Here is a 21,706-nt window from a genome sequence, read left to right as displayed (position 1 = left end):
TGTATTTTATGTACTGACTTTTACCTCACCTATTAAACGTTTATTTTGCCAGTTAATGTAAATACATTCGAACTTAACTGACTGCATAGTTAAAGGCCTATTAACTAGTTTTAAAGTAAACAACTATTTAACATATTTGGAAATTGGAAAAAATGAAAATATTTATAAGTATATGTATATCACGGTTAGAAATTAGATTGAATAAACTAATAGAACGGAACAGATAAGAACAAAACAGAACATAATGTTAATTTAACCTAATCGTATACATATAGCTCATCGTTATAAACATATAAATATAAGGGCCTATAAATATAAAAACTTATAAATATAAATAATTATTATAAAGGGAAATAGAAAGTCGACAGCTGGTCTTGTACTCGCGTTCCCTGAATCAGGGATTACGAACAGTCTCAAGTCTGAGTTCAGACTCAAGTTGCAAAACTGCAAAAAATCATTTCATGGTTACATTCTTCCCGTTAAGTCTTGATGATGAAATTTACTGAATAGTTTTACTATAAACAATAACTCACATTTATTTTTAAAGATTATTCTATGTAATTTGATGAAAGTGTTTTGTTTTTTCTGAGTCTGAGATCTTGACCTTGACCCTGAGACTGCTCTTAATCACGGGTCAAGAACATTATCTCTGAGCCACAAAGGCAGATGCAAATTAAGATACATAACAACAATCTTAATTACGGCGAAATTGTTTAACATTGCACGAAAGGTTGTCATCATTTTGATGTTTATACATATACAAGAGATGAAAATTTACGTTTATTCGAACAGTAATACAATGCATTAAAAGGTATAACTGGATAAGTATTTTTGTGTAGAACATAAGGCGTCCTATGCTGCTGTTGATGACGACGACGATGATGATGATGATGATGATGATGATGATGATGATGGCGGTGGTGGTGGTGGTGGTGATAATGATGATGATGGCGGTGGTGGTGGTGGTGGTGATGATGATGATGACGACGACGACGACGACGACGACGGCGGCGGCGGCGGCGGCGACGATGATGATGCTTTTCTATTACAAAAATACTTTTTGGTAGTAATTTAAAAGAAGCTTTCAAGTAGCCAAATAAAAAAAAATACATTTCTATTCTCGAAAATGTTTTAACAAATGAACTAGCCCGACAGAATAGAGAATGTCCCTTTAAGCAATGTATCAACATCAGGGATTGACTAGAACATGTGTGTTCGTATACATTCATTCAAAATCTGTCTTCTTAAATCTGTGTTATTCTTTCCACACTATTATTCATATTCAAATAAATGACTTCGCGCTGAAGTGACTGTATGCTTAAACAATGTCCGATCACTAAGGATAACATATTTTCAGTGTTATTCAGCATCGAGGATATGTTTCTTTGTAATATGCGTTATATGTATTTTGTCTATTCAACCCACATAGATTTTCCTTTAGCCAGAACGAGAACTGATTAATATTGCAAATATTACACTAGTAAATAGCAACATTGGAGAAGTCTTCCGTGATAATGAGATCTTGATTATATACTGTTGGTATACAGCTAGTGACATGCAGTGATTACAATGGATGCAAAATTAACTGTTTATTTGTCTCAGTGGATATAATTAACTGAAATGGTATACACCTAATATGCCAACGGGAGTTATTATTCGATATTCGCATTTCTCTTTTGAATGAAATTGGATTTTTCTCTCATATTCAGTGTCATTTTATAGACGGCGATAGTAAAAATGTGACGTTAACATACCAGTTTTAAATAAATCCACACGAATCGATTGTACCTATGTATGGATATTTTTCTCAGGTAAGGTTAAACAACGCCTTATTTCTCTCATTCATAACTAATTAGTATAGTATATTGATCAACGATTGATTAAAATGTACCACAAAACGATTTCCTTTAGTTTAATACACCTTGCTTCATTCATTGCCTATATACGTGTATTAATGGTCAGTGTAAATAGCATTCGATATTGTATTTTTGTGTAGTTATTCTGATACCGTTGCTGTAAATATGACCTGACATTGTTTATAGTTCCGCTAGTTCTTTAGACGCGTTGCTGTCACAAGTTAATTAACTGCTGATGATGTAAATCGATGTTGCAAATTCTGCTGTTGTTGGTGGTGGTGTCAGAGGTTGTACATAACGAAAGGCTCACATTATTAGAATATTTGTTTTTAATTTGTTTGGGAATATGCGGCTGTCTGTTAATTATGCAACACATAAGACCCGTAAACTTGTATAAACATTTCAGGTCAGTCACTGATTTAAGATGAAAAAAATATTTTTCTTACAATGATGTGCTTGCGCTTGCTAAATATATATTAGTGATGGTAGTTGTGGTGGTAATGATGATGGTGATGATGATGATGATGATGATGATGGTGGTGATGCTGCTGCTGCTGCTGCTGCTGATGATGATGATGATGATGGTGGTGGTGGTGATGATGATGATGATGATGACGATGGTGGTGGTGGTGGTGGTGGTGATTGGCGTGAACGCCGGGTGGCAGAGGTGGCGGTGGCGGTGGTGGCGGTGGTGTGGTGATTAATATAGATAGAATTCGCGCAGAATATCACAGGACTTTGAACTTTTTCCTATTTAGTCTAATATAGTTGAACATTTATGGCCGTTTTATCCAGCTAGGTAATTTGTGGTAATTACAGGCGGCGAATGTCACAGCAAGATGCAGAGGCGAGAAAAATGATTTGTTTCCATGATAACATCGTGCCATCGGGAATACAAACGACCTGTTATTTTCAACAAAATTGTTTTTGCCTATCAGCAAATTTCGCGGTATCATCGCTATTTCAGCTTGTTATTATGAGGTTTTTCATCTTTGCACGATCATAGTCTAAATACCCTTGTTTGTTGCTTTTGTCACTCATTGCTTTGGCATTTGTGCCGATGACAGATACTTGTCCTATGATCCACAATCTTTTATTCACGTGCTCATTTAGCATGTCTGTAAAAAGTACAAGAAAACGCAATAATCATCCTCATCATCATCATCATCATCATCATCATCATCATCATCATCATTCTTCTTCTTCTTCTTCTTCTTCTTCTTCTTCTTCTTCTTCTTCTTCTTCTTCTTCTTCTTCTTCTTCTTCTTCTTCTTCTTCTTCTTCTTCTTCTTCTTCTTCTTCTTCTTCATTGCTATCATCGTTGTTGATTTGGTAAGATAAGACTATTAACGCTGGTGGAAAAGCTTTGAGCTGCCAGTAATATACAACTGTTATTATTAAACAAGATTAACCAGACACAGTGTCATTTATTATTTATAAATGCCTATAATATACAAACTGTGTCTGACGAATGTTTATATAATCATATTTTATTGAATTTGGGTGGGAAATAATTGCTGTGTAAGAAGTAGATCTTAGTTGCATGGTAACTAACTAGTTAACCGATCTATGAACATGGTTTTGTACCTAGGAATGCGAAAATTTGCCAAGATTCGGTGTTCTGCAAAAACTATAATGTGTATTCCATGTACTAATTCCATCTGAGACTTAAAAGTGATCGGTTAATTACATTCTCGAATTAAATTACCAGAATATTTTATTTTTTTTAATGTTTTTTCCAGCAATGTCAGTTTTGCGTTAAAATGATACTGTGTCTCATGTGTACATTTGTTATACGTCTATTTATTTCTTGATCATCAATATCCTCCTCCTCCTCCTCCTCCTCCTGCTCCTGCTCCTCCTCTCATCATCATCATCATCTCCTCCTCCCATCATCGTCGTCGTCGTCGTCGTCATCATCATCGTCGTCGTCATTGTCGTCATCATCATCATCATCATCATCATCAGCAGCAGCAGCAGCAGCAATATCACCATCATCACCACCATCAACATCATCATCATCATCATAAAAAATTGTCGAATAAAGTGGATTTTATTTTAGTAATAAAAACAGTATCATCATCAGCAGCAGCAGCAGCACCACCACCACCACCACCACCACCACCAAAGCCACTACCACCTTCGCTAATATAACAGTATCAACAGTTTGAATAAGAGCTCAGTTATTAATATATATATATATTTTAAATTGCATTTTTGGCTGAAAAGCCTTAGAAAACCTTTTTTGAAAATAAAATTATTGTAGGCTATGATTTGCGAAATACTGTTCAAGTGAATATCACTTTGCAACATTGACCTTGGGCAATACATAAATCAGCATCTGACGTACTGTTGCTGTATACTATTTTTAATAAAATGTAAAGTAACTCAATTTCAACACATCTAAAATATCGTTGCCAACAAACAATCTATGAGCCAATCCCATCACATCTTCCATTGAAATTAACCCCGGATGTATATGGACGTTTTACAATGTCAGAATTATTTACATTTAACTACGCTGGAAGTTGGTCGCGTAGTAATTTCAACTTAGCAGTTTAGTCTGGTAATTACTCTCATTAGTCTTAATCATTTATACAAAAGAACACTTCACGGTGAACCATTTTGAATTTGGTGATAAAAATACACCGTTAGAACACTACAATCATTACTTTTATAATTATTTTAGTAACTTCTTTTACGGCACTCATCCAAGATGTTCCAATTGTCTGTGAGCAAGTCCCCTAAATGCATCTGTCACTATACAATTGTCTGTGAGCGAGTCCCCTAAATGCATCTGTCACTATACAATTGTCTGTGAGCGAGTCCCCTGAATGCATCTGTCACTATACAATTGTCTGTGAGCGAGTCCCCTAAATGCATCTGTCACTATACAATTGTCTGTGAGCGAGTCCCCTAAATGCATCTGTCACTATACAATTGTCTGTGAGCGAGTCCCCTGAATGCATCTGTCACTATACAATTGACTAAATTATATATTATGCCTGTTGTTTTAAAGCCAAGGAGAAAACCGTCGTCTTACTTGGGTGAGATATTGTTTCTATTATTCATATTTGTTTGGCTGAAAGTAATCGTATTAGGAAGCAATACTGTGATAAAGCATTCTATTCTTGGAGTTTTACCGAATGCACACGTTTTGCGGTCGTAAAATATATGGATGGATATATGGAACACAGTTAGTTATGCAAACATTCTAAATGATCACTATTAAAGGGTAGATATTGGCAGACCGGTAATCGCTTGGTTTTCCTTAACAGTAGGTATTCCTTATTTAACATAAACCACCATATAATTATATCGTTGATAAAAATGCTAAAATCGTCTGAAACAAATTGAAATAATGAGGTTATTTGCTGATTTTTTTTTTATTTGGATTAAATTTTGTTTCAACACTTAAATCGTTCGGTATGTGTACAGGAATATTAAGAGAAGCTTTGTTTCTTAATAAATAGGAGGAATTTATTTATATTTTCACCTGCTAACGATCTGACAGGATTTGCCTTAAATATTCAAAATAGATCAATGAAATGTAGCGGAGTAATATGAAAACTAAACGATTGTGCACCTGACTATATCCGTGCGCTAATTTGCTTTGCACATTGGTCAGATGAACATTAAATCTCGACGGATTTTAAGTGCTATTGTTTAGAGTTAGTTGGTCAAATCGGAGAACCTCGGCCATTTCCCTTCGAAACAACCTTGGATGTATATATATGGGCGGTTAACAATGTCAGAAGTATTTACATTTAACTACGCTGCAAGAAGATCGCGTAGTTATTTCAATTTAGCGGTCAATATTTGCGTAACATGATGATGTCTGGAAACAAAGGATATAAGACTACTGACAAAAGATCAGACCACAGGTTTCCATATTTACTATAATAACTTATGCTTAGAACGTATATTATTATTTGATTGATTTGATTTGATTTGATTTGATTTGATTGATTCCTGACATTTACGCAAAATTGGCTCATTCCAAGACTGAAAATTGAAAAGTTGTCAAAACTGTCTATCTGTGAGAGTAGCATTAAGTTAGAAAATGACTGAAAATGGTTTATGAATATTGCCCCTGAGGAACTGAATACATTATATCGGCAAACCGACCCGAGCGTAATTTGAATATGATGAAATCAAATAGCTGTCTTCAAAGTGGAGCTATTTGTAATAATTTGGAATATTATGCGAATAAGCTGATCTCTTAATGGTGTGTTGTAAGAAAAAATGTTCAAGATATGTACAAACGAGAAACAACCAACGATCCGACAAAGATCATCTTGTGCAATGTTGAATTATTAAATTGTTTGCAGTTAATGATGTTGTGTTACCCTCCATCTTATGGTGATAAATTGTCATAATTACACTCCAACTACGTGTTCTGTGTTCTTGAAAGCGGAAAACAAAATGAAATATTAACGAGATCTTTCGAAACAATACCAGGAAAACACAGGAAATCACGAAACAAAAGAAATTAATTAATTAAACCACTCCCTTACATCTGACTCGGTACAATTAGTTGGCTACAAGCGTTTTCCTTGTTTTTGCTTTTTCGATCGCGTTTTGAAAACAAAAGTCATCATTAAGTGTACGCAAATGGATTAAGTCGAGTGATTTTCAATTGTGATGAAGCTTTATTTGTGATATGCACTGTATAAGAAGTTGAGAAGCGCTATACATACGGAGCCCCCTCCCATTAGGAAGCCTGAATTATAACCACGTTCACTACCGGTTCAGGGGTGTGGCCGCACCCGGCCCGTTCACTCCCCTCTAAAATCGTTCATTTTATTATAAATTTCTATATAGAAGAAAAAGGGAATGAACTATGCCCAAAAAGCACCATTTCAGACTAGAAATTGTTAAAATTTTCTTGGGGAATACCTGCAAACACTCGTGCAAACACTTTAAAAATCCTGGATCCGCCCCTGACGTTTATAGATCTGGTATCATTTGTAGGCATTACAAACTAGATTTTGTGACCCTGGAAGGTTGCAAAATTGAATATATATGCCGCTATTAGCAACCATCTCTATTAAAATGATAACTATATATAATTGGGTCACAATTGCAGCAAAACCCTATTCAAATGATAGCTATTTCAAATGGCTTTACCATAGGAACCAAGATCCTTTTAAATGACATCCTTATCATATGTCGTTACCATAGAAACCAATTTATTTAAAATGATGTAAACATAAATATAATATTTGGTAACCATAAAAACAAATGCTTTAAATTGATACTTATATCATATGGGGATACATTAACAATACAATTCCTTAAGATTGTACTATAGGGACGCACTCATGGTTGATACTTTCAGCTGGAACTTTTCAGCAAGTTTTGATTTTTGTTCAGTTACGTATTGTTTAAAGGTAAAAAACCCAATAAACATTATACGAGTCCATGTGGTTTAGGCGTTGTTTTTTCGTGTCTTTTTCTTGTTCGTACCCCACTAAAACCAAAACATTCTTATACTTTCATTGTATTTTTTTCCTGCAATTTCCGTATCATGGAGTGAAATAGTGATAAAATAAATGTTTTCAGAGGCATTACGTGAAAAATAAATTTTGGTCCGAAAACATGAGCGAGTCCCATTAAAATGTAACCTTTATCATATGGGTTACCCAAGTAATCAAATGCTTGAAAATGATAAATATATCATAAGAGGAACCATAAAAACAAATTAATTAAAATGATAGCTATATCATATTGGGTTACCATAACTAAAGCAAATCATATCCTTTAAAATGATACTTATATCATATGGGTTACCATAGTAACCCAAACCCTTTAAAATGATTTCTATGGTATGTCATATGGAGACACCATAATCTTAATTATACATTTCAGTCAATGGGACAGTTCAAAATATAACTTAATGATATGGTACCTAAAGTAGGCTAAATTGAGATCAACAAAATATTGAAATCCTTGCAACAAGAATACTGATCTTGCTCGGATCACTATCTTTTATCTATAGTCATAAGCCCAGAAGGACTTTAGAGGTTCTCGGATGTTTATTTCCAATATTTAAATACGATTTAAAATATATAACCAGTTCTTATCCATGAGTTTTGTTTCTGTTCCAAACTAAACAATTTGAAAACATTTCACCTGATTTTACTATCTGCTAGAGACTGGAAGTCAAACTTGCGCACACTTGCACACACAAAAATACACCGAGAAAAAAAATCACCATGTGCATTATGTCTGCTAGTGTTGGCATTTTGCATTTCAAAAGATTAAAGCTATACTGAGCTATTAAATAAAGCTATAGTTAGAGTCCCATAATAAGTGATCTTGAATATCTTTTAACGAATCAATGACCTGCACATGATCTTATTCTCACCATGTATACAACAAATTGCTATATAATTATAAAAACTCTAAAAAATGCTTGCATTTGTATTTTTCAGGAATGATGATCCTTAACTGACAAAGAGTTGCTCATCATGTCTTCTACATCGTTGACGACATTTATAACGGTGTTTTTCATCGTGTTTTTGACCCAACAACTCGTCCATAGCAACGACCTTGACCCAGTTCTTACGTCACCGGGCGATCACGTGATTTTGGTATTTATAGACATCCACGGGGAGTTTCAAGATGGCGCATGCAGTGGCTGGCCAGATTGGGTAAACTATGAGAGGGCTCACTTTTTGTACTGGAAATCCCTGGCAGACAACAATACAGGTAACACACTTTTGCTTGATGCACATGTGCACGTCATTGGTATGTGCAATTTTCAGCGCATCTGTTTGCAGTTTAATGATACCCTGGTAATGCTTAAAGATAGAGATCGGGTATATCTCTTTTATTGCTATTAAAACAAGATACATTAGTATCACTATCTTTACATTTCCTGAGACACTGTTTGAATAATCGTTCTTGGTGAAGATATGTTACCTAAATGTCGAGTGTAGCTACAGATATGTCACAATAAGTCAGGACAAGATTCTGATATTATCTGGCATAGGTATCCGCTATGAAGTTCAACTTAGCATGGAAATTCGTTATGCAATGTTTAAGAAAATGAGCAGTATATCCTACAAATGTTATATTCGTCTTGATTTGTATGACGTTTGAATACTTCTGATTTCGACTGAATTACATTAAACTGCCATTTATCAAAAATTGAATTAAACAAAATAATACAATTATTGTGATGCATTATCAAGTATGCGTCTCGTTGTGTTAATCATATCATATGTATTTTGCCAACCTGAGAATATCTTTAATCGACTTATTAACTCATCAATACTGTAAATTTTCCCCTGACTGATTAATCTGTATTTTATTACCAGCAATATTCTACATACTTTCTAATTACAGGTATTGAGATATACGACAGCTGTGGTTCAGAGAGACGTGTTGCAACGTTGCTTCGTAATCGCCTTTACGACCCAAGATGTGAAAATGCAACCATGTCAATCGTAACAGGTATAATTAGTCATCTGTATTTTCTTTCTAAAATATGCTCTAACGCCTACGACCGTTAGCTAGTACGAAAAGTATTTTTTCTTGGTTCCTTTAGATTATTGCCGTTGTCCTAGAGATATGAGAAAGCCCAGTGTCGTGTCTTAGGGATCAGACGAAGTCATATGTCGTTGTCCTAGATGTGAAAGCCAAATGCTACTGTCCTGGGGATGAGAGAACCGCATTACAGTTCTGGGGATAACGAGAAAGCCATTTGTAGTTGTTCTAGAGAAAGGTTAGCGCAGTTAACCCCGATTGTTATTTTTTTTAGAGATAAGAGGGTCAATTGTCGTTGTTATAGATATAAGAAAACAAAAACAAATTGTCGTTGTTCTAAAGATAGTCGGATGCTGTTGTCAAAGAAATAGGAGAAAGCCCGTTGTCCTATATATAAGATAAAGCAAATTGTCGTTTTTCTCGAGATAAGAGAAAGACAATTATCGTTGTCATAGATAATGTAAATTGTCGTTGCCATAGAGACAAGAGAGAAAAGTCAGTTGTCGTTGTCCTAAAGGTCAGAGAATGCCTAGAGGTAAGAGAAAGTCATTTTGCGTTGTCCTAGAGATAAGAGAAAGCCATTTGGCATTGTCGTAGAGATAAGAGAAAGTCAATTGTCGATAGAATAGAAATAAGAGAAATTCAATTGTCGTTATCGTAGAGATAAGAGAAAGACATTTGGCATTGTCGTAGAGAGAAGAGAGTAAGTTGTCGTTGTCCTAGAGGTAAGAGAAAGCCATTTGGCGTTGTCCTAGAGATAAGATAAATTCAATTGTCGTTGCTCTAGAGATAAGAAAAAGCAATCTGGCGTTGTCCTAGAGATAAGATAAATTCAATTGTCGTTGACCTAGAGATAAAGAAAGCAATTTGGCGTTGTCCTAGAGATAAGAGAAATTCAATTGTCGTTGTCGTAGAGATAAGAGAATGCCATTTGGTGTTGTCATAGGATAAGAGAAAGTCAATTGACGTTGTCCTAGAGTTAATATAAAGCTATTTGGCGTTGTCCTTGAGATAAGATAACGTCAATTCCCGTTGTCCTTGAGACAAGAGAAAGTCAACTGTCGTTGTCCTAGAGATAAGATAAATTCAATTGTCGTTGTCCTAGAGATAAGATAAATTCAATTGTCGTTGCCCTAGAGATAAGATAAAGCCATTTATCGTCGTCCTAGAGATAAGATAACGGCAATTAGAAAGTCAACTGTCGTTGTCCTAAAGGTAAGAGAAAGCCATTTGGTGTTGTCTTAGAGATAAGATAAAGTCAATTGTCGTTGTCGTAGATATAAGATAAAGTCAATTGTCGTTGTCTTAGCCATAAGATAAAGTCAATTGTCATTGTCTTTGAGATAAGATAAAGCCAATTGTCGTTGTCTTAGCTATTAGAATACCAGTTCAACTTGTCCTAGAAAAAATAAGCTTTTTTATCATGCCTATTGGTTACAGATGTTCGGAGGGATGACGTTTTTATAGATACTCAATTATTTTGTCTCAGAGATATAGCTGTTGACAATGCCAAGATTTGCAAACACGTGGCGCGAAGTGTTTCATTTTTCACTGAGTGAATATCGTTATACACATATAAAGATAAATATTTTGCTTGTATTTTTCTTAGATCTTTTTTCGTGTTTGCGTATAGATAATTGCATTTCTCTTAAACCCCAGAAGTATTGTGCTATATTTCTTTGAAACATGCAGACAGTTGAAATATTGCTTACGTTGCATGACAGACACATTTCAGCTAAATAGGAATTGCTTTTTCCTGTCCTAGTGTCTTCATATCCCTTTGGGAATTCAACCTACTTATTAAGTACAAATATTTACATTCGCACGTGATTTTCTGCACAAAAAAGCATTCATTAGGCATGAGCCGGTTGACCTTACGTGACTTGTGTATTAGCGGCATTTCGCAAGACAGCAATGCTGTAATTGGACGCTGGTGAATTACCGCGCGTAGAGATCTGACTACGATCTACTTTAATTCTAAATAAAATTATAGCAACGCACATGTACTGTACAATGTATTGACTAAGATTCTATAACATCTTGTTTTGCATATGCAACAAAACTAATTCAGAACTGACGAAAATGCAAACACAAGTATTAATTTTGATTTTTAGATCCTTAAATGTTTCAGGACGTTTAACGATCTTTTCGCACGCAAGACTTTAATGTGAAGGTCACTAAAAGGGAGCTTTATAACTTAGTGCAAAACTGTGTACATAAATGCGTTAACAATAATTTGGAATGATTTTCCCCTATTTAAATGAAGGTCAAGGTCCCTGATTTTATCCTACTGTATCGTGTTTATGTGGAAGTTTATCTTTGCTTGAAGTAGTATTTTATTTAAATAAGGTTATGTGTACGTTGTTCCCTTTGCATTTTCATTGAACAATTGTATATGCAAGTTGTTTCCCTTTGCAATTCCATTTAAAAATTGTATATGCAAGTTGTTTCCCTTTGCATTTAAAAAATGTATATGCAAATTGTTTCCCTTTGCAATTTCATTTCAAAGTGCGTATTGATGAATTTCAGGGATACTTTCCTATTCCACGGCGAAGGTAGACGGTGTAATTTCCAGTTTCACAGACGTTTTACACGTGTCGATGCTGGATAAAGGGAGACCAACAGTCGAGGAAGATTACATTGTAGCGGATATCCCTGTATACTCCAATATCCAGGTAAATAGTTATCGTGGTGGTATAAACGTATAACGTTGTCCCATAGTGGAAGATTTACCTAGATTCCTTACAAAACATACAACTGATATTGCAGATCACACGCTTGTCAGTGTTAACAATTCTCGTAAAGCAAAGGAAACAAAAGGATTATCACCCGGTTGTCAAACAATTAACCGAATACCCAGTTTCGAGGCATAAGGTAAAGGCCGAGCAAACACTAAAAAAAGATATGAAATTCCAAAAACCTAACAAATAAACTACATATGCTTTAAACACATTTATTATCAATAGTTCGTTAGCCGCCTTGAAACGGTCAGCGATACCGGAAATCTTAAATCCGTAGTTATAGATCATATCTAAGATGGTATTAAGTTATAAATTGTTTCTTTCTTCTGTGTTATCATCTCTAAACCGGCTAAAATTCATTTCATACTAAATTGTTGCCAAATAATTAAAATATGACACTAATATGATTCCACTTTACGACTAAATTCCTTATTGAATCAGCCCCAGTGCCGGTATTTATGAAACATCTTTTAATTAAGCCATTTCCTAAGTTAAGTTACCTTTCTAATTTAAGTACCTCAATTTTTATATTATATTATATCATATTATATTATACTATAACTAAATATTTTCTGAATTACTTTTATGTTCATTGACCTTGTCGAAAATTACGTACCTTTATGTTAGAAAACTTACAATTTTTCTTTAGATTTGACTTTGGCTTAAGATGATGTATGAATACCCTGGGTGCACTGGGAGTTGAACTAGTTAATGGTCTCATCAAATCAAATGGTCAATCGGAACTCATCGGCCATTTGCCGTTGAAAACAACCTCGTATGAATGCCGGTACATCATTATAAGTAGTCAGTTAAACTTTTATAATAATAATCCATTCTGGTGCTAAGGTGAAAGTTGTATTACTAAGTTCTATTTGAAATCCAGTGAAACGTATAATTGCATAAAAATAATAATCCTAAGATTTATGTACATAGGTTTAGGTGTTAAATTAAAAATTACTGTGCGATCTATTTGCAGCGTAGTTTTAAACGAAAATAATTCTGACATTGTAAACCGCCCATGCGTTCCGATTGATAAAATTGTAAAGGCGCATTCGGAGCTCCTCGGCCATTTTATCGAAAACAACCTCGGATGTATTTGGACGGTTTACATACTCAAAAAGAAGTACGTTTAAGTCCGCAGCAAGTAGATCGCGTAGTAATTTTATTTAGCAGTTAAACTTTATGTCTTAACTCTTGGAAATCTTAATTATGTTTGCAATAATACACTTCACTGGCAATCAATTTAAACTTAGATCAATAAATACAACTCTAAAACACTAATTTTAATTAATGATATAATTCAAAAAATTACGAACTACTTCAATTGATGTACCGGCATACATCCGAGGTTGTTTTCGTAAAGAATGGCCGAGGAGTTCCGAATGGGTAAAGGCGAAAAGGTTCGGTCTGCTTCTACCTTACATTCCGCTCAGAACATGTCTCAGCTGCATCTGTCTGTATAGGTTTCAATATGATGTAATAGTTACAAAATCGTTTAAATCATCAATATAATTCCGATTACAAACTCATTTCCTAATATAGCTTAACTAATACCGAGAATTACTCTAAATAATTGTTAAAGGCTACCACATTTCTGATTCATAGGTCAGGTTCAAGGATGGCTTAAAACATGAGCTCATGTACACATCATGCTTCAAATTTTCTTTATCATCCCTTACTAGGAAAAGAGTACTTATTCCTGTTTAAGTGTTACGAATCTAGTTTCGATTGACGCGTCATTCATCAGGGGCGAATCTGTCGTTAAAGGGGGCGTAACTTAGGGGCGGAACAGATTGACATGCGCCCCTGAGAAACGAAATGTAAAGGCCAGAAATGTTTGTATGGGGGTTTGGGGTTAATCCACCAAGATCATTTTAACCATTTCAAGTCCGAAATTGTGCCTGTCGAGCGTATTGTATTACCCTTTTCTCCGATATTGGTGTAATTAGTCTTATACGATTTTAGGGATTGGGGTTGCGTCGGGTACGCCCCGCTTTAATCCGCTTGTGTACCCACTTCAATATAGGAAGTCGTGTAAGACTAATTTTAAATGTGATCATATATCAATGTATAGGGTGTCGTGTTAGACTAATTTTAAATATGATCATATATCAGTGTCCGCTTAATCGGAATTTTACAAACAATTTATCCTAGTGTTGATGTTAAGAGCAGAACTCTTAACTGAGTCTGTGGGCGTTGTCGAAGTTTAGTAATAACGGTAAAAATGTTCAACTTCTGATCATTTAAGCAACATATTATAACATGCATATTATCGCCAAAACGACCTTCCTCCATAAAAACATTATTACAGTTAACAGGCGCATGTGTCAAAAACTCGAATCACCCGATTGTTTTTTTAATTATCCAGAGTTTTAATTTCAGACACATTTACAATTTCTTGCATCTGTAGGTTGAAATTCTGCTTGAATCACGCATGCTTTTTTACTCCAAATTTGACTTCTGAGCCGATAGACTCCACCTTTTGATATTTGTCTTTGATTTGTGTCCCAGAGTAAACTAAACTTTTATAGAAATCAAGTAATGTCAAGTTACTTTCACACACTCTTTTTGTATTACAGATACTCGGTCACGTTTTGAAAAGTCTTAATTGGGACTATGTTGCGACAGCCGCAGACGACCGGCCTATTTCCCAGGCCGAGCATTCCGCCTTTTTAAAACTTGCAGACGACTTAGGCATTTGTGTCAGATATTCACAGACAATTGCAAATATCAGTACGGACAACATCGGTGACGTTACCACACCCGGAATTATTGTCTTCTTGAATAAGAAAAATCTTCTTGACAATTTAAACATCATCTCTAACGGGCTTGCGGCCGATGCTAGCGTCATAATTGTAACACACGATAAAGAGACAGATTCTTTGAAGATATTGCAAACATTCAAGAACATAAAGAAGGCTGTAATATTGACTGATGACTGGGACAAAACCATGGAAGAAGATAATAACTTTGCAGACTACGTGACATTATATTTAAATGAGACTTTCACAGAAGGAAACTCACTTCTGGCAACATATTTCAGTCAAAATTTTAATTGCACCCTCAATGAAACTGAGGAGAAGATTCGGTGTGCTGATGTCGGATTTATTGACAAAGAACTGTTCAGAAGCTGTGGAATAGACCGTTTTCATTCCTTTGGCGATGTGTATAAAGTTATGTCCCAAGCGAGCGTAGCCATGGCATCGAATAATTGCTCAACATTTTCAAGGGCTTGTCTAGACGCCGAACTATTTGAAACATCTACCGATTTTAAAGGAGTAACGCTTAACCAGTTAACGAAACGGGAACCATTCACAGCATTGATATCGCTTATCACCGATGGCCATTTCAATAAGGTATTTCCGAAAGATGAGATAGATTATTTTTTTATTTTTTTCCAATCAGAAACATATAATTAATGTAACATACTTATGTTATTATAAAATGAAGCTTAAAGGCACACGGTATAGGTTGGGCAAAAAGTGCATATTTATCGATTTGTCTTTGCATCAACCTGTATTGCGCGCCTTTAAGAACAATCTCAATCAATGAAGCTTCCAAAATGTATTGACTGCAACAGAAATATTGTAGTAGTACCATAAAACTAAAAAAACATCCACGCGTATACAAAAAATGACTTATATTTAGTTCAAATATTTATTTCATATTTCGAACTGTTACTACTTATGTGTTGCAATGTTAAATTGCGTTTCTATAATCATATTTCAGTCTGAAGTATTGACGTATAATGGTGTAGACTCTGTTACACCAAGTGTGCAAGAATGGATTAGAGCAGACGACACTTTTCCAGAAAGCGTCTGCGATACTTGGTGTCCAGTTTGCAACAAGGACGTGTGCTCGAACATGTCCACTGAACAACCCTTTGATGGCGACTTTGTTTACATTCCTGGGGATATCGTTATTGCCGCCTTTTTACCCTTATCAAGCCAGTGGGACAAATTGTCAGAAGATGCAATTTGCAGCGGATTAAACGTCGACGCCAATTATGACGTCATTTCTGAGGCCTTTCTTTTTGCTATTCAATCAGCTAAAGATAGACAACCTACATTCTTACCAAATGCTTCGTTTGGTGCGCTTTTGTTTGACTCGTGTACGGATAGGCGTCGTGCAATGCAAGTTCTGACAAACTTTGAATCTTGCAGTTATAATTTTGAAACGGATCTGCGTTTCTGGAAGCCAACACCGCTTATTGTACCTGCTTATTTGACGTTTGATAAAAACAACGATGTCGCTGGCTTAGAGTCGGACAAACTGATCTTACAGGTTGATGGAAAGGGCCGGGTAGTCAGTGACGAAGAACTTGTATATGATCCGACCATGTACAGTCATGATGCTGTGCTGAGCATGTTAGAAATGGCGAATTGGACAAACATCGGTGTATTATCATCTCCTAACTTGACTAATTTCGACGCAAAAGATTTGCTTGAAGCAGCCAATGCACGGAATATTTGTGTACAATTCCATCATACACTTTCAGAAGCCTCAACGACTATGGCCGATGTGTTAAACAAAATTCAAGACTCGGATGTCAATACTGTACTAGTGTATGCCACGTCATCATACATTGATGACTTCTTTAGACGTTTAACGTCAAGGCAGTTACTAAAGACATGGATTGTTGTTGAAAGTCGGGACAATTGGGTTGATTTGAGTTCCATACCGATTCCTCTCGGGACTATTTTTTTTGAACTGCAACACAAACAAAACGAAGAGTTCAACGCGCATCTCCGCGATCTCCTCACCAATAACATCACGCTACATTCGTCTTACAATACATGGCTGGCAAGATATGCAAATGCTAGGGGTTTTCAATCTAGATCACAAGTACTATCTGACGTCACGACGTTAATGCAGGCATCTGATGTCATACGGGCCGTTGATATATTGCTTAACGCTGTCAGCAAAGCTTCGAATAATATCTGCGGAAATAATATGACTTTATGTCCGGGTTTTCTCTCTGAGAGTCCAACAGAGGTCAGACAAGAGCTGCGTAATGTGATGTTCAAATACGAAGGAGCGACGGTTGAATTATCAACGAAAGACGAGATGCTTGGAAATTATGATATTTCTTCATTACAAGTTTCTAACATGCTTCAGGTATCTTAGCGGGAACTAGTCATTTCGTACCCTGACCATTTCGTACCCTCCGATTTTTTTTTGGATAATCATTTCGTACCCTACCTAGGTAAAAAAAGATTTTTTTATAGTACTCATTGGTATAATATGACTAGTGGTTTTAACTAATTTTGATCGAACTAAAGCACAAAAGTCATATAAGATTCACATATGTGTTAATACAATACGTATATTTTCATTGAATTAAATGTTTTTCATATGAAAATATAACTTCAAATATAAATAAGATACAGGGTACGAAATGACTTCAGGTAGGGTACGAAATGACTATCCAAAGGGTACGAAATGAACCATCTTCGTTTGGGTAATGCCCTGTCGTGTTGTTTGTTTCTCGTTTTGTGTTAGTTGGATTTCATCCTTATGCATAGTTTATGTGCTCACTGCGTGGAAACATCTGCAGCCAATTCTATAAAACTAAGTCTTTGGTTTGGTTACATTTGGCCGAAATATTTATTGGTTGTTCAATATTTTATTTCTGCCAAAACTGATATTTACAAGTAAAATCAATTGAAAGTGCAAACCAGCCTAAAGATAACCTATAGGCAACCTATCCAAGTTGTATACAATTGGATGTACCAGAAAACAACAACAACAACAACAACAACACACATAATAAGCGTAGTATAACATTTTTTATTTTTTTTATAAAAAAAACAACGTTTTATTAGAAACCGATCTTTTAATACATCTGTTAAATTTGTATTATGCTAAACACGTCTGAGAAGAAGAATATGCCAAGCCAAGCCTAATTAAAAAAATGTTTATTTCAGGTTGGTCAATGGGTGGATCAACAATTGACCGCAGACCTCGATCTTCTCAAGTCGTACAACAGTATCGGCGAGGCTCTACCAGAACTGAGGAAGTCTTATTGCGTAGACGAGCCTTGTGTTTGCCTCAATATCAACGCCTCGTCGGACGATTCAATGGATCCGACCAGTATGACCCTTGACCACGAAATGGGTTACGTGGATTCCACGGCTGAATTTAAAAGCGAACTTTGGAAAATCATCGTCGTCATAATTGCTGGATCAGGAGCATTTATAACAGTGTTTGTCCTGATTTACTTCTTATGTAAAGTATGCGGAGGAACATTAATGAGGAGATACTTACTGTTAGGAATACCCCTTCTTATAGCAATGATGTTCTTGTTTCTGGCGGTGCTGCCTTTTGTGTTTACGCCCAGCGAATCTGTGTGCGGAATGCGCTACTTCGCACACGGCTTCTCGTACACGCTTTGCTTCGGGGCTATGTTGTCAAAAATGATGAGTGTCCGTAGTTACAGTCTGATAGGACTTGGCGGAGAGGTTTCAAGAATAAACACTCTCTTCATGTGGTTCTTTGCCATCTCCGTTCAGGTCGCGATTGGTGTCCAGTGGTGGATTTTAAGAAAACCGGTTTTGTTTTCCACGAACGTGTTCGAAGTAAGAAAGGGGAACCTGGAAGAGATAACATACTACGCATGTGACTTTCAACGCAAAGATTTCGTCGCTTATCATTCATATGTAATATTCTTATTAGTGCTTTGCTGTATTTACTCACTGAGTTTAAAATCATTGATGAAAAACAACAAAGAGGTTAGCTCCAATGTGCTCATAATATGCTCCTGGTTCTGTTTAGCCTTATGGATTGCATTGATAGTTACGTTACTTGTGTTAGATAGAGACTACTTGGAAGCCATATGTGCTATTGGACTTTTAGCAAATGCATTAGCCGTGCTTGTCATCATTTTCTTACCGACGTTGACAGCGGTATCGCGTCTAAAATATGAAGTGGCGTCAGCTGGCGGTCGTCGGGAGGAGAACGGCTACAAGCTAGATCCGGACTTCCGATTTGAACGTCCGTACTCACTTCCGGGGACGCTGCATAGCTCCATAACGGACAAAACTCTTACATACCCGAGAAGCCTTGCAACTTTCGACACCAGTCTCAGTTACTAAGCTACTGAAAGAAAACTCTTGATTAAAACAAGTATAAATATTATATTTTTCTCTCCCATATATTGGGAAGTATGCATTGGCATAAAATTGCCAGGCAATTTCCCAGAAAGCTCATTGTAAAACATTCATACCCTGCATTTATTATAATTTGCACTATTTGTTTCTATTTGTTTTCTTGTTAAATTTCTCTATTTTCTTCAAATATATGTGGAGTTTTGTTGTTGTTGTATTATTCATACATGATGATATTATTATTATTATTATTATTATTATTATTATTATTATTATTAAAGTTATCAATTCGAAATGTGTTTACAGGATGATTCGCGGTTTATAAAGGGAGAAACTCATCATTATTCAATATTGGAGGTAAATCCGTCTATGATTACTCCAGCATATTTGACCTGAGTTCAGTAACGTTATAAAGCATTAGCTCAAGAATACGGTGTACGCACTACGGTAGAATCACAGTGGATCGATTTTGGGAAAATAAATCCTATAATTGATAATAAATGTGTTGTGAAGTGCTCGAAGTCATTGTTCATAACTCCATCCGCAAAATAATCATAACTTATGCAATAGAGAAATACGTACCTGATGTTAGCTCTCATTTATTGCTACCAGTATCAGGTACGTGTTTTTATATTGCATATTAAATAAACGAATATTTTGTGGATGGAATCATGAACAAAGACTTCGAGCATGGTCACAACTCATTTATTGTCAATTTTATAATTTAATTTCGAAAAATCAATCCGTGTGAATAAAACAGGGACACCAAACAAAACAGTTTACTTACTTTAGTGACTGTTAGCCTTATACGAAAACAGGGCAGATAGGGGCGACCCGATCGGCGCTGTCTATAGAAGTCCTGTGTCCAAATCGCCATTCCTACTTCCGACGTTGAAATAACTTCGCAAAAGTATTCAAGATTGTGAACAAATGTCTCGTGTATGACCGAGGCCAAACACCTCCTGCAATCCTTAATCGATGCAAACATTTGTTGTCTTGGTAGCAAATCTGCGGTGTGGGTATTTGAAGCAAATAAAACGAAAATAATTTTTCATCACGTTGGGACGACGTGTTATGCCACTGGCGAATGATAAATGTGTTTGATAATTACAGTTATAGTAAAAAGATTAACTTCTAAAATACTTAAAGAAATATTTCAGTGCTGTAGTGTACGCACGTATTGTACGCACAGGAATTTGACTCATGTGTATGGTCTTAATGATATAATAAAGTCTACGATGACAAAATACTGACAAAACAACAATTTCGGATAAAGACCTGGCCACTAAAACTATCATTAAAGAAAGGACCGGCACTATGGAAGTGCCCAAAATCAGTTAGGTCAATTTTGAACTCTGTTTTCTTTTACTTAACCGTCTGAATCTAAACATACTGTACATTTTTATAAGCCCCATCCATAACCTTTGCAATGATATACAACACTTGCTGTTTTTGTCAGTATTTGATAATATTATGACTTTGATATATCACTTAATACCACCAAACAAATTCCTGTGATGGTACGCAGCTACAGTAGTAGTACACGAAACACATTGAAACGACGCAACATGCAAATCTGACTGTGATAAGTAAATTAAATGCAATTATAACAGATCGTAGGGTCATAAGTTAAATCTCTTAACTTCTGGCCCCAATTTCTCGAAACTTCTTAAGCTTAACAGGCTTAAGTAGCTTATTTCAATAAGGCAAAGTACAGACTTCTAATATTGAAATTTGATTAATGAAATTTGTTTATTGTGATTACTATAATGATAATTCCCATCTTAAGCATAAAAACTCTTAAAGAAGTAAATATTACTCAAGTTATTAAAAGACAAAAATACTGAGCTTAGCTTAATCCTGTTATAATGGACATGAATATTAGCACCTGAGGGTTTTAGTGAACGACGCTCATCTATTGTGAAAAGTAACAGTACACGAAACACATTAAAATCACGCATCATGCAAATGTGATTGTGTTTAGTAGATACAATTATAATAGAAAGTATGGTTATTAGTTAAAACTCTAAAATACTGAATAATATCATCAGTATATATGCATATGGATAAATAAATACGTGCCTTCGTCACCCGCACAACGCGTAGAATCTGTCTCGAGTCGTCATATATTAGACAATTTTATTCAATTAGAAGTAAACGTATATGACTTGCTAAGCAATTATTGTTTCAAATTAATTTGTTTACAAACATATCGAGTGATGTTGTTATATTACACATGAATACTAAAAAATATATGTTATTGTAATATTCAGCATGCAACAATTATAATAGTATTTGATAAATAAAATCCTAACCTTATTAACTTGAATCTAAAAAAGACCTTCCTTTCCCAAAAAACAAGAACACTTTTATCTAGTTATACAGCACACGTGTTTTTGCTAAATAACAATAGTTTATTCCAGATAATCAATTCAGGTAACATTATCTTCCGAAAATTTCAAAAAAAAAAAATTTAAACCGACGATAGAACACATATTACGCATTAGTT

The 21,706-nt window shown here is 35.4% G+C and overlaps 1 protein-coding gene and 2 long non-coding RNA genes across 7 annotated transcripts in view; 1 reads left to right on the top strand and 2 right to left on the bottom strand.

Moving 5' to 3' along the window:
* The window catches only part of LOC128218095 (metabotropic glutamate receptor 2-like), a 27,158-nt gene extending 7,202 nt beyond the window's left edge, over window positions 1–19,956 (top strand). For 2 of the 4 annotated variants that reach the window (XM_052925634.1, XM_052925636.1), the window contains exons 2-7: window positions 8,294–8,570; window positions 9,210–9,317; window positions 11,880–12,025; window positions 14,671–15,447; window positions 15,821–17,209; window positions 18,019–19,956. In XM_052925634.1, coding sequence (XP_052781594.1) covers window positions 8,330–8,570; window positions 9,210–9,317; window positions 11,880–12,025; window positions 14,671–15,447; window positions 15,821–17,209; window positions 18,019–19,185 — 3,828 coding nt within the window. In that variant the 5' untranslated portion in view covers window positions 8,294–8,329 and the 3' untranslated portion in view covers window positions 19,186–19,956. Of the gene's footprint in view, window positions 1–1,322; window positions 1,812–8,293; window positions 8,571–9,209; window positions 9,318–11,879; window positions 12,026–14,670; window positions 15,448–15,820; window positions 17,210–18,018 lie in introns of those variants that run through there. The other 2 variants (XM_052925635.1, XM_052925633.1) reach the window with 2 other exon arrangements.
* On the bottom strand, window positions 17,862–18,499 carry LOC128218098 (uncharacterized). The gene is made up of 2 exons (XR_008258316.1): window positions 18,359–18,499; window positions 17,862–18,226 (listed from the first exon to the last, which is right to left on the bottom strand). It is a non-coding gene; the product is annotated as an uncharacterized LOC128218098 (long non-coding RNA).
* LOC128218099 (uncharacterized) lies at window positions 18,545–21,706 on the bottom strand. Of its 2 annotated transcripts, none has more exons than XR_008258318.1 (3): window positions 19,985–21,706; window positions 18,983–19,189; window positions 18,545–18,684 (listed from the first exon to the last, which is right to left on the bottom strand). It is a non-coding gene; the product is annotated as an uncharacterized LOC128218099 (long non-coding RNA). The 2 variants fall into 2 exon arrangements; XR_008258317.1 differs by having other exon boundaries at window positions 18,983–19,186; window positions 19,985–21,703.

This window comes from Mya arenaria, chromosome 14 (assembly GCF_026914265.1).
Source record: "Mya arenaria isolate MELC-2E11 chromosome 14, ASM2691426v1".
In the NCBI taxonomy this organism is placed as follows: domain Eukaryota; kingdom Metazoa; phylum Mollusca; class Bivalvia; order Myida; family Myidae; genus Mya; species Mya arenaria.
This window is presented reverse-complemented; position numbering and strand designations above follow the sequence as displayed.